This window comes from Maniola hyperantus, chromosome 4 (assembly GCF_902806685.2).
Source record: "Maniola hyperantus chromosome 4, iAphHyp1.2, whole genome shotgun sequence".
NCBI lineage: Eukaryota > Metazoa > Arthropoda > Insecta > Lepidoptera > Nymphalidae > Maniola > Maniola hyperantus.
Window position 1 is genome coordinate 4,532,912 of NC_048539.1, and position 15,028 is coordinate 4,547,939.

Genomic DNA, 15,028 nt, shown 5'->3' on the forward strand with positions numbered 1-15,028 from the left:
TGAGCATAAGAGTTGTGTTGGGGTTGGGGTATATCATTCACAATATAAAGGTATACAACAAATTAAACTTCCACCTGAAACTTCCGTTTACACCGGTGAATGTTATGGTTTACTTAAAGCTTTGAATAATTTTAATTTTAAAGATACCGAAAACCATAATATTTTCTGATTCCCGCAGTGTTTTAGAAGCTATTAATAGATTTCCATTCAAATCCCATAAACAGTCTCCAATTGTTTTTGGGATTAGAGATCTTTTATATAAATGTTCACAGAGAAATTGCGATGTTGTCCTAGCTTGGGTACCAAGCCATGTGGGCATTCTCGGAAATGAAAGAGCTGATCAATTGGCAAATGAGGCTATACGCATTGGAGATACTGTCCCATACACCAATTATTGTTCTGACCTGATAAATTTATCCAAAGTATATTTGTATGAAACCTGGAATGGGGTATGGAATAACGATAGTTCAGTAGGTAAACATTATAGAAAAATTCAGACGTCCATTCCGTTAAAACCATGGTTTAGTCGATTAGTTTTCTCCAAAACTGTCACCTCTGTTCTGTGTAGAATACGCTTGGGTCATGTTTGTACACCAGCCCATTTGTACAAGATGAAAATTGTTCCCGATCCTTACTGTTCCTGTGGGGAGTATGGGGACTTGAACCATATTTTCTTTGCATGCACTTTGTATGATCGGTCTGCCTTTCTTGCTCATCTCGAATCATTGCATATACCATTTCCTACATCTATAGTTTGTTTATTATATACTAATTCTTCAAATATTTATAAAGTTCTAGCTTTGTTCCTAGAAAAAAATGATATCAAGTTATAGTATAAATGTGGGTATATTATTATTAGATTAGTGAAAACCTTATCCTTTTCCTTTCAAATTCCAAATCCCGATTTTTCAATTTTATCCATAGTTTCCTTAACTTTAATAAATAACAAACCTGACATTGGCTAATCTGTGTAAAGCCAGAAGAAGAAAAAAAAAAAAAAAAAGAATAGGCTGAAATCAGCTGAAATCTAAATATTTATCTATGGCCTCGCCTGTTTTAGTCTTAGGTTATTCGTCTGTGATTATGTAAACATCTTTTTCGCGCCAATTTAAACGTCAATCGCAGTCACAAATCACAATTGTAATTTGTAAAAACAAAAGTTAGCTGCATGCAAACCGTTAATTAATGGTGTTTGATATAGTCTAATTTTAGTAAGATATATAATAATATAGTAAAAACATCACAATGGCAATGCGCGACTATGACGCTGATAAAGGCAATCCGAGCTATATAATCTTACTGAAATATTTTACATAAAAAGCCGACTGAATTGAGGTTGTATTCATTTCTGTTGTTTCAGAAAGCTTTAAAAATTTCTTCATTGATTTCTGTCAGACCGATGACGAAGGCCACAAGTTCTTCAAATATTCTGAGCAGCTCAGTAAAGTTGCACACAGGGAACAGGTGAGAGTCATGTTTTTGTTTTTATAACCTGATTCCTGAATAAAGTCGACAATCAAGTTTTTGTTTACTAAACCTGTATCATGTATGATTAAAGCCACCCATATAAAAACTTTAGTGTGTTATCTCAAATCCGACTATCTCTTATTTGGCTTAGAAGTGTTTACGTTAGTTTTTTTTGGTGGTACGCTTTGGCTGTAGCTAGTTGATTCTGGTACAGTGCTGAGCAGAGACCAATTAGGGGTGTTTGTTTAATGAAATCTGCAATACTCCTTCCAAGTTACCTTGCTTCCATCTTAAGGCTGGGTAATTTAGAAATTTAATTGAAGTGTAGGTAAAACCACTATCATATAAATTATAAATGTAGTACAAAAACTTAACTATTACTGCATTCTTATGATGAACTTTTACATACATCTTCATAGGTATCATTTGTGGTTGAGCTGGATGATCTTAATGAAATGAATGAGGAGCTGGCGGGGGCAGTGATGCAGAACTCGAGGCGGTACACTAACATGGTGTCAGATGTTGTCTATGAAATGCTTCCGGACTATAAACACAGAGAGGTTTATAATGTTCCTACTTTAATACAAAAAACCCGCCAAGTGCAAGTCAGGCTCGCGCAACGAGGGTTCCGTACTTTAGTCGTATTTTTTCATCATTTTGCACGATAGTTCAAAAACCATGATGCATAAATATAAATAAAAATCTGTTTAGAATGCACAGGTGATGCCCTTTCATATGATACCCTACTTGATATAGTTATCTTACTTTGAAAATTGAAAATACTAATTATTAGTTTATGACTATAATTTAATTCTTTTTGTGTGATGTAACCACAAATTCACGGTTTTCAGGTTTTTCCCCTAATACCAGCTATAAGACCCATCTACCTACCAAATTTTATGATTCTAGGTCAACGGGAAGTACCCTGTAGGTTACTTGACAGACAGACGGTTTTGAGGTACGGAACCCTAAAAAAATTAAATGAGAGTGGTATGGTCAATTTTTGAAATAAAAAAATAACATTTAGACTATCGTGTGTAATTCCATTATATATAATATCTGCCCCGGCTTTACAATCGCCGCAGTCACAATCGCGAAACTCCTTTGAAAAAGGACCCCGGATGGGTTCGAAACTTGTCGGGCTAACGTCAACTAAACACGTGAGTAAAGCCAGGACAGATATTATATAAAAATAACATATTGAAATTTTCAAAATAAAATGTTGACAATACCTGAGTGACCAAAGCTGTACTTATATCTATTTGTATGTTTAGTTGTGTTTCATAGTATCTAATATCTTGCTTATTGAACTGAATGTTTCATTTTTAGCCATTTAGGCCATAATATTGTTAGGAAATTTCTGTAAAAAAAATTAAACGGCAAAATAAAAGTTGATGCCCACTAAACATTTTGATGTTTTCTTCTGATGAAGAAGAAAACTCTGTATTCTTTCTAATGTGGCTGTCAGTCTGAGAAATCTTTTGGTGCAACATGTTTTTTCTTTACAAGTTATTTTCAAGATCAAGGTCAGCTGCATTCATACCTATCTATACTTTTACAAAAAACATACATACCTACTCCTTATTTTTGGAAGTCAGTTTAAGACTAAACTTCAGTTTTAATGTTCTCAGGTAGCGGCTAAAGATACCCTAGATGTTTACATTGAGCACAGGATTATGTTGGAGGCAAGGAACCACAGGATTCCTGGAGAGATGAGGGACCCCAGAAACAGATATCCTCCTGAACTTATAAGGAGATTGTAAGTACAACCCGTCGGAAATATCTGAGAACCTGGCTTAATAACTCGAATGTCGCGCAACGTGCTTGTGTTGGCAACGGTACAGGCACTGGTACTGGCAACGGTACTGGTAGAACATAGTGTTCATATACTCTTTGGGTACCTACTGGTTAGGCGAAAATGGGCGAGCTGCGGGAAGCGCGAGGGGAAGCGCATTCCAGCGAGGTGCTCAGATATTTCCGACGGGTTTGTATATTTTACACTAAATAAAAGTTTAGTATAATCAAGATATTTTTCTACAGTTAAAGCCTCTTATGTGTCTATATCAGATCTCAGACAAGCAATATCAGTTAAAGTTTTATCAAAATTGATTCAACCTATGAACATTACAAAAAGCTAAATTTATAAATTTATTTTCTCCTAAAACTGAAAACAAGATGTGGAGGTCTATAATTGAACCTTTAGTATGTCTTGTATTTATTGGATAAACCAAATTGGACCATTATTGTTTGATAAGATGGGTTATGCCTTCAGTGGTCCTATATAAAGGTCAAGATCAGATAAAGATTTTCAGAGATAGAGTATTAAAACCTGACTTCAGTACAACAGTAATAATTTCAATAAGTAATTGAGTATATTTGAATATATTTTTCAACCATTTTTAGTAGTCATTAAAGTGTTTTTAATTAATTTTTTTTCAGTGAAGTGTACTTCAAAGACATGTCTACATCCAAATCAGTGCCAATAAGAGAGGTAAAAGCGGAACACATTGGCAAACTAGTGACAGTGAGAGGCATAGTGACTCGCTGCACCGACGTCAAACCACTGCTAGTGGTGGCTACCTACTCCTGCAGTGCGTGCGGAGCCGAGACGTACCAGCCAGTGCGCGGGTTGCAGTTCACTCCACCGCCCGCGTGTACGGCGGACGAGTGTAGGCTGAACAAGACTGCCGGACAGCTGCACTTACAGACCAGGGGGTCAAGGTTCCAGAAGTTCCAGGAGTTGAAGATACAGGAACATGTGAGTATGGTTATGGTTAGGATGCTAGGAATTTTTAATGCATATCAAAAACTGCAGAACTGGCAGAGATTGAACTTGCATCTATCTATCGCGGCCTTGGCGTGTCTTAATACCGTTTTGACCCCTTCACTGTCAATGCCGAAAGTTTCGGTATGTATTTTTTAACAGTTGATACGACTGGTATTGACATGTAGTAGCGACACATTACACAAATAATATATAGTATGTATTAAATAAGAAATAACATATTTCGTAAACTATTATATAATTTTGTAAATTTTTATTTACACTTTGAAGGAGGGAATTTCAGAAATTGCATATCAAAAATTCCTGAATTTATTTAAGTATTCTGTCAAGTGTGGTTAAAATTTTAATGGAATTATAAAAATTCAGTTAAAAAGATGCTAAGAGCTAAGAATCACTACTAGATTAAAAGAGCCAAAGGGTGCTATCGATGTTTTTACTTTCCATTCTTTAAAAAAATAAAATTATTAGGTGTTATTCTTCCTTTGCTGTTGCTACGCTGGTATTTAATATTGCAAATGCGAATGATGTCTTGTCTGGTACCTTTTCACGGTTCAACCACTGAACCAATCTTGATGCTTTTTAGGGTTGCGTACCTCAAAAGGAAAAACGGAACCCTTATAGCATCACTTTGTTGTCTGTCTGTCAGTCAAGAAACCTACAGGGTACTTCCCGTTGACCTAGAATCATGAAATTTGGCAGGTAGGTAGGTCTTATAGCAGACATTCGGGGAAAAATCTGAAAACCGTGAATTTAGGGTTAGATCACACAAAAAAATTTAAATTGTGGTCATGAACTAATAATTAGTATTTTCAATTTTCGAAGTAAGATAACTATATCAAGCGGGGTATCATATGAAAGGGCTTTACCTGTAAATTCTAAAACAGATTTTTATTTATTTTTATGCATCATAGTTCTTGAACTATCGTGCAAAATGTCGAAAAAATACCACTGTAGTATACGGAACCCTCAGTGCCCTGACTCGCAGTTGGCCGGTTTTTTCAGTCTGATCAAGTGCCAGTTGGGCACATCCCACGACAACTGTCGGTGTACTGCCGCGGCGACACCACCCGGCGAGCTCAGCCCGGCGACCACGTGGCCGTCACTGGCGTGTTCCTGCCGCTGCTCAACACTGGCTTCAGGCAGATGCTGCAGGGCCTCCTCTCTGACACGTATCTAGAAGCTCACGTGAGTTCCAAATGCTAAACTGGGTTTTAATAGTCCAGTTGGACTATTTTAGATATTGATTGCGAAAAGCCGCCGGCCTTGAAATCAACTAAATAATTTGATGAAAATGATAACCAAGATACTTTTATCGAGATATTTTTTAATCACTACCACACAACATCTCTCAAATGTCCTAGATTCTAGACCACACTCAACATATTATGTCTCACTTCAACAGCGGAATAATCTCAGTAGATGTAGACTCCTCAATGCACAATTGCAAAGTAAGTGTTGGTGGTTGTGTATTGCTTGCTTTTCCTGCTTCGTTAGTAGTGGGAGGGTGGGTGGTGCATATCGCATACTGCACATTTTACCATACAGATTTGTCTGTTTTGGCGGATTATAGCGAATCAAGCTTGTGGTTTCTTGTAAATATTATTTTTGTTTTAAAAATGCAATGCAATGATGATGATGGTGATACGATGATTTTAATATTAGATAATTTAGAGCCTCAATAGCTCAACCGGTAAAGGAGTGAACTGAAAACCGAAAGGTCGACGGTTCAAACCCCGCCCGTTGCACTATTGTCGTACCTACTCCTAGCACAAGCCTGACGCTTAGTTGGAGAGGAAAGGGAAATATTAGTTATTTAACATGGCTAATATTCTTTAAAAAAAAAATCACGATTCGAATTATTATTTCCAGACTGTAACATGTTTGAATCAAAGTGACGAAGGTGAGATGGCCGAGCCTCTGACTGAAGAAGAGTTAGCGGAGTTAGCGGAAGACGACCTCTACTCGAGGATGGCGCGCAGTCTCGCCCCAGAGATCTTTGGTCACGAAGATGTTAAGAAGGCACTCTTACTGCTTCTAGTTGGAGGCGTTGATAAGTATGTTTATTATTATAAACTGAGATGAACTGTTTTTCTAAATTAGCTATTTACCCATATCAAAATTTTCTTATTAAAGTTCACCAATGTATAAAATACTAGAGGATGCCCGCGACTTCTCCGCGTGGATTAAGGTTTTTAAAATCCCGTGGGAATTCTTTGATTTTCCGGGATAAAAAGTAGCCTATGTCCTTCCCCGGGATGCAAGCTATCGCTGTACCAAATTTCGTCAAAATCGGTTGAACGGATGGGCCGTGAAAGGCTAGCAGACAGACACACTTTCGCATTTATAATATAGTATGGATTTTTTGTCAAAGAATGGAAAGGTTCTGGCAAATGAAATCTATTGCTATTTTTAAAGATGTATGATGAATAATTTTGTTACAATATTACTGTAACTTGTCTTACTAATGCTGTGCTTGCCAAAACAATGACTTATGAAATTGAGCCTCAATTAAGAGCAAAAAATACTATATAATGTTAATTAAACACACCACAAATAACTGCAGAATAATTTTATTGTTATGTAAGTATTTCAAAACAGTGCATTATAATTTACTAGCATAAGTTAAAAACGGGACGAAAAAATGCGTGGACTATAAAAACTTCAAACCTCTATTTTACCCGCTTATATAATAATAGCTATCTGCATGCTTAGCCCATTCCGTCCAGTAGTTTGAGCTGTGCGTTGATAGATCAGTCAGTCAACCAGCTTTCCCTTTTATATTTTTAGATAACATGACTTTGAATCATCGTATACAATTATATTTGTAATGTATTTGTTTTTTAGGGTTCCGTACCTCAAAAGGAAAAACGGAACCCTTATAGGATCACTTTGTTGTCTGTCTGTCTGTCTGTCTGTCTGTCAAGAAACCTACAGGGTACTTCCCTTTGACCTAGAATCATGAAATTTGGTAGGAAGGTGGGTCTTATAGCTGGTATTAGGGAAAAAATCTGAAAACCGTGAATTTGTGGTTATATCACACAAAAAAAATTAAATTGTGGTCATGAGCAAATATTGCTATTTTCAACTTTTAAAGTAAAATTACCATACCAAGTGGGGTATCATATGAAAGGGCTTTACTTGTACATTCTAAAACAGATTTTTTTAAAAATCTGTTTTTGATTTATCGTGCAAAATGTCGATAAAATACGATTGTAGTACGGAACCTTCAATTTGCGAGTCTAACTCGCACTTGGCCGGTTTTTTTGTAATAATTTTCTAGGCGGCCGAACGGTATGAAGATTCGTGGCAACATCAACATCTGTCTGATGGGTGATCCAGGAGTGGCCAAGTCCCAGCTGCTCAATTACATCGACAGGCTGGCGCCACGCAGCCAGTACACTACTGGAAGAGGATCTTCTGGAGTTGGGTTAACTGCTGCGGTTCTGAAGGTGTGGGCACTTTTCTAAATATATATAAAAGGAAAAGGTGACTGACTGACTGACTGATCTATCTTCGCACAGCTCAAACTACTGGACGGATTGAGCTAAAATTTGGCATGCAGACAGCTATTCCGACGTAGGCATCCACTAAGAAAGGATTTTTGAAAATTCAACCCATAATGGGGTGAAATAGGGGTTTGAAATTTGTGTAGTCCACGCGGACGAAGTCGCGAGCATAAGCTAGTCATTTATAATTATTTACATTTTTTGAATATTTTAGTAAAACTCGAGATTGATGAGATTTCGACTTTGTAGAGCGTTGTCCCTGTGACTCATACCTATGTGACGTTTTGTCGGTCTCAACGACAGAGACAATGCTCTACAAAACCGCTAGCTTTTTCTAAAGGTCGATGTACATTATTTTCTGCCACCGCGTACTGTATATTTTTCAAATACAAAAGATGTAAAGAGACTTACCTGACACATTTAAAAGATATCTAGATTTTTCACTATTGCTATTATTTTCACCGTTGCTATTTTTTACAATTAGGATCCATTCACTGGTGAGATGATGTTGGAGGGTGGGGCGTTAGTGTTGGCGGATCAAGGCGTGTGTTGCATCGACGAGTTTGACAAGATGGCGGAGAACGACCGCACCGCCATACACGAGGTCATGGAGCAACAGACTATCAGCATTGCTAAGGTGTGTACTGTTCACTGGTGAGATGGTGTTAGAGGGTGGGGCGTTAGTGTTGGCGGATAGTGTTGGATAGTGATTTCCATTATATATAATATCTCTCAACGGCTTTACTCACGCGCACGCGTCGCGGTTAAGACTGCAGTCTTACTAGTCTGCGAACTGACTACCTTGACAAAGGACCACGGATCGGTTCGAAACTAGTCGGGCTAACGTCGACTAAATACGTGAGTATAGCCGTTGAGAGATTATATATATAATGGAAATCACTCATGATAATTCCGCAGGCGGGTATAATGACGTGCCTCAACGCTCGCGTGTCCATCCTAGCGGCCGCGAACCCCGCGTACGGTCGCTACAACCCCAAGCGCACTATTGAACAGAACATCCAGCTGCCAGCCGCTCTGCTGTCTCGGTTCGACCTCCTGTGGCTGATACAGGACAAACCTAACAGGTAACAAGTCTTCACTAATGTAAGAAACAATGACATGGGTACTGATACTGAGGGAAATTAAATACGGTATTTGACAACTAGTCAAATCAGTAACTTTTTATCATACGTCAAAACGCGCACTTACAGTGCCACAAGGCTCTCTTGGCGCGTGGCGATAATCGGAACTAACGTTGTCGTCAAGTGTCCCCTTTGTTCTTCTTTGAATAGTCTAAGTCTTTGTTCTCCAACAGCGCCCCCCCTGTCAATGTCATTCAAGTGCCAAGAGAGCCTTGTCGCACTGTAGCATGCGATATATACTGGAATGTGACATCACATCATAATAACGTACTTTTTTTAGTTAAATCATCGATAATTTAAAATGGTTATCACACTTAAAACTAACAAAGGACGTGGATTTTACGTATTTTGGAAGACCCTGTATTTAATAATCACCGAGAACTAATTTATTTTTGCTGTAGTCAAATACCCAATTTTAGAGTATTCGCATCCTTTTCATACCAATGTAACAAGAAAAGGACCATATACCAGTTCGTAGGGATATCTGGCTGTCCAATTAAATACAAGTGCACTGTATGTTGCCAGAAGATCAAATATAAGTAAGCCTGTAAAGAATCAGCCTGTCGGGGTGTATAAAGCCCTCTTTATACGCCCCGACAGGCCCTTTGCCGCGCTTTCCCCTGTATGTCTATAAGCGCGCAATTGTGTCTTGAACAAGAGTCTGCGAAACTTATTAAAAATTAAGTACTAAACGTAATTAAAGTCAACATAAGAATAAAACCTATGGGTGAAAGTCTTTCATATCGAAATTTTTATCATCTAGGGACAAGGATCTTGAACTTGCCAAGCATATAGCCTACGTACACCAGCACTCTATGCAGCCGCCGGGACAGACGCGCGCTCTGCCCATGCGACTAGTTCGACGATACTTGGGCCTCACGCACCGCAAACACCCCGCCGTGCCCAGAAACCTCACTGAATATATTGTGTGTAAGTATATAACACATAGCCTTTAATAAATCTATAATAAAGTCACGCTATACAAAACGTGCATCCGCCCAATAATGTCTTATGCCTGTGTTGCATTTGCACACCTGCCACCCTCCTCTCTCAAACCTCTCCAAGTCCTACAGAATAAGTTTATGCGTATGGCCACTGGCTCCCCGTGGTACATGCGCAACGTGGACCTTCACAGAGACCTCCAACTCCCGACAATAGCTCATTACTTTAAACAGCTCTCCAAAAACTATTTTGAGAAAGCCATTAGACACCCCAACCCCCTAATAGTTGAGGCAGCGACATACATCCCTGACCGAAACGACCCCCCCGATAAAAGACGCCCTAAGCACGTCCTTAACGATCCCGACGATCAAATCATGACCGACAATGCTCCCTATCTTGTAGGGCTACACAATACAACCTCATCACAGCGTCTTCGCCGGCGAAGACGAGGTCCCCGATTTCTAACGTCACCCGGACGTGGACTCACGCCACGGCCTCGGGGGCGTACGGACTAACCAGTAGTCCAACAACTCTACCCATCCCAACGTCATCCTAAGCCGTGGTCCGAGCCTCACAGGAGGTGCCCTTAGGAGGACGTTGCCCCCCGACCTCTCGAATTATTTCTTCGAGCCCTAGGGCTCACCCCCAGGCGGAGCTTCGCGCTCGCCAACCCCCCCGGTGACGCTGTAGCGGCCAGTAGGGCCTACGCAGCATAGTCAATCCGAAACAACACAAAAATAAATCTATATTACATAGCCATTAAACTAGCATATATTAGACTGAAAATTAAATTTTCTCGTGATTGTTTTGGAGTATATTTGTAAAAATTAGCATGTCCCTGACGTGATCCAATCCATCCCAAATTCGCTCAATGCACCTCAAGTTTTCACTTTAAAAAATGCAATCTTAGCTTCTTGTCGTAAAACTCTTGGCAGAGTGGTCGTGGTCATCACGAAGTGACGTGTTTGGGGGCAGATGTTATACGCCTCACGAGCATTCGATAAGTGGCAATCTTAGCATCGTTTAGAAAAGGGCATTAGTTACATTTAATGTTACTTTTCAGCATCGTACGTGGAGTTGAGACGGGAGGCGCGGAACGCCCGTGACGTCACGTTCACGTCAGCGCGGAACCTGCTCGCTATTCTCCGCCTGTCTACAGCATTGGCGCGACTGAGGTAAGCACATAGCGCGTTTACACTTAAATATTTGAAAAGAGCAAACACCTATTTTCTTGCTGGTTCGTCTCGGTAGGGAGGGCATTCCGAACTTAAAACTACAGTGCGGCAAGGATCTTTTGGCGCGTGGCCAAAATCGGAACTAACGCCGCCATCTTGTGAAGTGTCACTCTGTCCCGTAGACTGAGTAAAAAAGCTAGACTAAAGTACTGTGTAACCGCGTATGAGATAGCGATAACGATGAATAACACGACAATGTACCATTGTTTAGTAGTCAATATTTGTATTAACCGATCAACAATATTTGTATTAAACGTTTTTTATGTGAAAACAAGTAAATAACTAATGAGAAATACAATGACGCCACGAATTCTCAATGTTTGTTTTGCAACTAAAGTTGTAGTCCTTGAAAAAATCCGGTGCCGATGTACATTACTTTCTGCCGCGTATCGTAAGTTTCGTTGAGTTGTTATAAATACCGGTCAAGTGCGAGTCGGACTGGCACACGAAGGGTTCTATACTATCTAAAACTTTTACGTACTATTATGTACTTTTTAAAACTATATGCGGCGGCCATTTTTAAATTTTTATCATTTGTTGTTACAGATAAATTTAACTCTCTACCTATTACGGTTTATGAGATACAGTCCGCTGGCAGACTGACGGACGGATAGCGGAGGCTTAGTATTTTATCGCTTAGTGGTAGGCACCCTCTGGGGACGGAACCCTAATAAAATGTTGCTTGCTCTGACGGTGTGCGTTACGCCTTAGGTGTGGTCTATTAAAAGCTGCGCAAAAACGATGACGGAAAAAGGTGAACGAAATTATCTTTCGGAATATTTTTCGAGCGATATCTTTTATCTCGGGATTTCCGTGATTCACCCGTATCCCGGAAATATAGTTGTCGTTCTACTTTTTTTATCAGTATATTAGGTACATGTCGGAAGATTAATTTAAATAACATACATTTTATTATTAGATTTCAAGGTTGGACGCGTAATAATTAATTATTTTTAATTTATTAAACTTTACCTACGCTTGGTTCTTTCTCAGGTTAAGATCTATAGAGCGCACTTAGACTTAAAACACTGTTAAAACGAGACAGCATTATATCGCTGGCATTAATGTCTCGTGCCCGTGTACGGAACCCTCGATGCGCGAATTCGACTCGCACTTGGCTGGTTTTTTCGTTTTGCGTGCATTATACAAGGTACCCGACCGACCCCCTAAACCCCTTAATATAACGCGTGTGACTTAACTGTGCACCACAATAAAATGCGTTCCTCTCGCTCTCTCACTACGTCTCTCGTATCCATCTCTCGCTCGCTTGCATTCTGACGTCACGGACTTCTAGTGCACAGTTAATTCGTACGTGTAATATTTATAATGTTTAATAGAAAATTGTCACGACCCTCGGCAATGAATAATTCATCATTATCATGATCAACCCATCGCCGGCTCACTACAGAGCACGGGTCTCTCTCAAAGTTAGAGGTGCGTGCCCGGGATCGAACCCCCGACCTCCGATTAGAAGACGGACGTCCTAACCACTAGGCAAAGAATAATTGCAGATTAATATTTAGTTACTTGTTCTTAGATTGTCAGATGTGGTGGAAAAAGAAGATGTATCGGAGGCTATTCGCCTTGTGGAGATGTCCAAACAATCGTTGCAACATGTGGAAGACAATACGCAAAGGTTTGTAATTTTATTGTGACACATATAAAACATAATATTACGGTACGGCGACCGGTACGATAACGGTACTTATTGCATTTATTATTACATATTTATATTTATAATTTGTTATTTCATTCTGTCACGGTAATATTATCATACAGTATTGTAACTCGGCCGTATCTTTACAATGTAAACATGCGATACGGCCACCCGCCTCCAGCATTTTAATTACATTTGCCTACTTTGTGTTTCCATTTAGTATTGTGATTGTTAATATACTTTTTTTATATATATCTATACTAATAAATAAATAAAATACTTTCACGCGGTTATTGTTTAAAACCAAACACCGTCCGTTCGTCACTGCGGCACAGTCTCGACTGGCTGCACCGCGAGATCGAGGCGTGTAGGTTATAGCTCGCCTTTCGTCTGTTTGTATGAAGTTGGAATACTGTATAGATAACATTACCGTGATTCTGTGGTGGCATACAATATTCGCACATTGGAGTCTCAAAAGGGCCGAATCCAGAGCTGTTAAGCCAGTTGGAAAAAAGCACACTGGTTTATTGCCAGCTCTTTGTCGGTGTACAACAGTGAATAAATCTAGGCTCAAAAGAGCTAGAACCCAGAGCCATAAAACCAGTTAAAAAAAAGTGAATAAATCTATCCTTATACAAGCTTATGCTCGCGACTTCGTCCGCATGGACTACATAAATTTCAAATCTTTATTTCACCCCCTTAGGGGTTTAATTTGCAATAATCCTTTCTTAGCGGATGTCTACGTCATAATAGCTATCTGCATGCCAAATTTCAGCCCGATCCGTCCAGTAGTTTGAGCTGTGCGTTGATAGATCCTTATAATTTGGCTTGGTTCTGGCCAGTAGAGTATGAAACGGCACATTACTATACTAGGTATTATGCAACAATTGCATAAACTCCTATTGATTCTCCTAGGGGCATAAGTGCGACGGACCGCATCTTCGCGATAGTGCGCGAGTTGGCGGGAACCAATAAAACGGTGAAGATTGCTGACGTCATCGAGCGCTGTGTCGACAAGGGCTTCAGACCTGACCAGGTAACCACACATAACCCAATACCAGATCAGACCGGTTGAAATTGCAACCGGAGTGGGGACGCCCCCTGCATATCCCCCGCGCTAACCCGGTGCGGGCGAACGCGGGTCACGTGCAAGGCGTCCCCCGCTTCATACCCCGATTGCCAACCGATTGATCAACCGGACGCGGATACACCAGCAAGCAACTTGAGCAAGAAGCAGCGTAGTGAAAACTCGGGTCAGTGCCCCACTTACGACGCGGCATTGACTCCTAATGACCTACTAACGTAACGTTCGTTGACCTCTAGCGTCAGTTTTATTTGCAATCGGAAACTTTTACAAAATAATAGGATTTTTTTATTTATCTTTTCGCGGTTTTTTATGGTATCATGTCAGTAATCATCAGTACTATCTCCTGTCTTTGTTTTTGCCAGCGTTCTGGTTACACCCTGTATATTATTCATTTATCATTTTTTAGGTGGATGCTTGCATTGAAGAGTACGAGAATCTCAACGTGTGGCAAGTGAACCAAGTGCGGACCAAGATCACTTTCATGTAATGTGCGATTACGTTTAGATTCGTTATGTAAGGAATACTCCTGTACCTACCATGTTACTCTGTATGTTTGGTTGAATGACTTCTGTAATGATTCTATTGTGTGATGAATAAAGAGAATTTTCTTGAGCTATCTTCGTGTTATTTTATGGCGGTCTTAACTTTTAGACACTAGATGACGCTACTCGCACTCATGTGAAAGGATCCTAGAGCAATTTTATGGTGCCGCCAAACGCTTGCAACAGCAAACATCAAGCACTGGCAAGCGTGTAGACGAGTGTCTGCGTATGCTTGCCAACGCTTCGGAACGCTTGTCGTTCGATCCTATTTTGAACTTGTGACGAAACGAAAGTAACTTACAAAGTTACGTAGATGGCACTATAGGGGTCTTCGATCACTCACATGAAGTCTGAATCACGCATAGGAGCCTATTATTATCGCTCCCGTACAAAGGGCTTTGAAGATCTTGGCCTGCCTACTTTTTTGCCATCATTTTTTTTCCAAAATACCGGCTAAACATAAAACCTATATGAATCCGTATAGTACGCGACAGGTCGCCCCGCACACCTGCACAGCCCCCGCGCTAATCTGAAGCGGGCGAGCGCGGGTGGCGTGCGGGTGTGCGGAGCGTCCCCCCGCCTCATACCCTGATTGCTTTTTCGACCTGTCGCAGACTATAGCTGAACATAAATGATACAAACAAGTATGAGACAAAATCTTTCAA

At 40.1% G+C, this 15,028-nt stretch overlaps 1 protein-coding gene across 1 annotated transcript; it reads left to right on the forward strand.

Moving 5' to 3' along the window:
• The first annotated feature begins 1,112 nt into the window (after positions 1-1,112).
• Positions 1,113-14,430, forward strand: Mcm7 (minichromosome maintenance 7). Its single transcript, XM_034985033.2, has 15 exons — positions 1,113-1,276; positions 1,361-1,464; positions 1,887-2,027; positions 3,099-3,226; positions 3,907-4,225; positions 5,255-5,437; positions 6,122-6,306; positions 7,533-7,701; positions 8,243-8,395; positions 8,677-8,843; positions 9,664-9,830; positions 10,906-11,017; positions 12,615-12,713; positions 13,650-13,770; positions 14,228-14,430. Exons 1-15 carry the CDS (start codon positions 1,246-1,248, stop codon positions 14,306-14,308), a joined length of 2,160 nt encoding a protein of 719 aa, XP_034840924.1. The 5' UTR covers positions 1,113-1,245; the 3' UTR covers positions 14,309-14,430.
• The last annotated feature ends 598 nt before the right edge of the window (positions 14,431-15,028 follow it).

Coding starts and splice junctions, on each gene's coding strand:
- Mcm7 (XM_034985033.2), top strand. CDS start 1,246: ATGGCAATGCGCGACTATGACGCTGATAAAG. Junction 1,465..1,886: donor AAGTTGCACACAGGGAACAG/GTGAGAGTCATG, acceptor ACATCTTCATAG/GTATCATTTGTGGTTGAGCT. Junction 11,018..12,614: donor ACAGCATTGGCGCGACTGAG/GTAAGCACATAG, acceptor ACTTGTTCTTAG/ATTGTCAGATGTGGTGGAAA.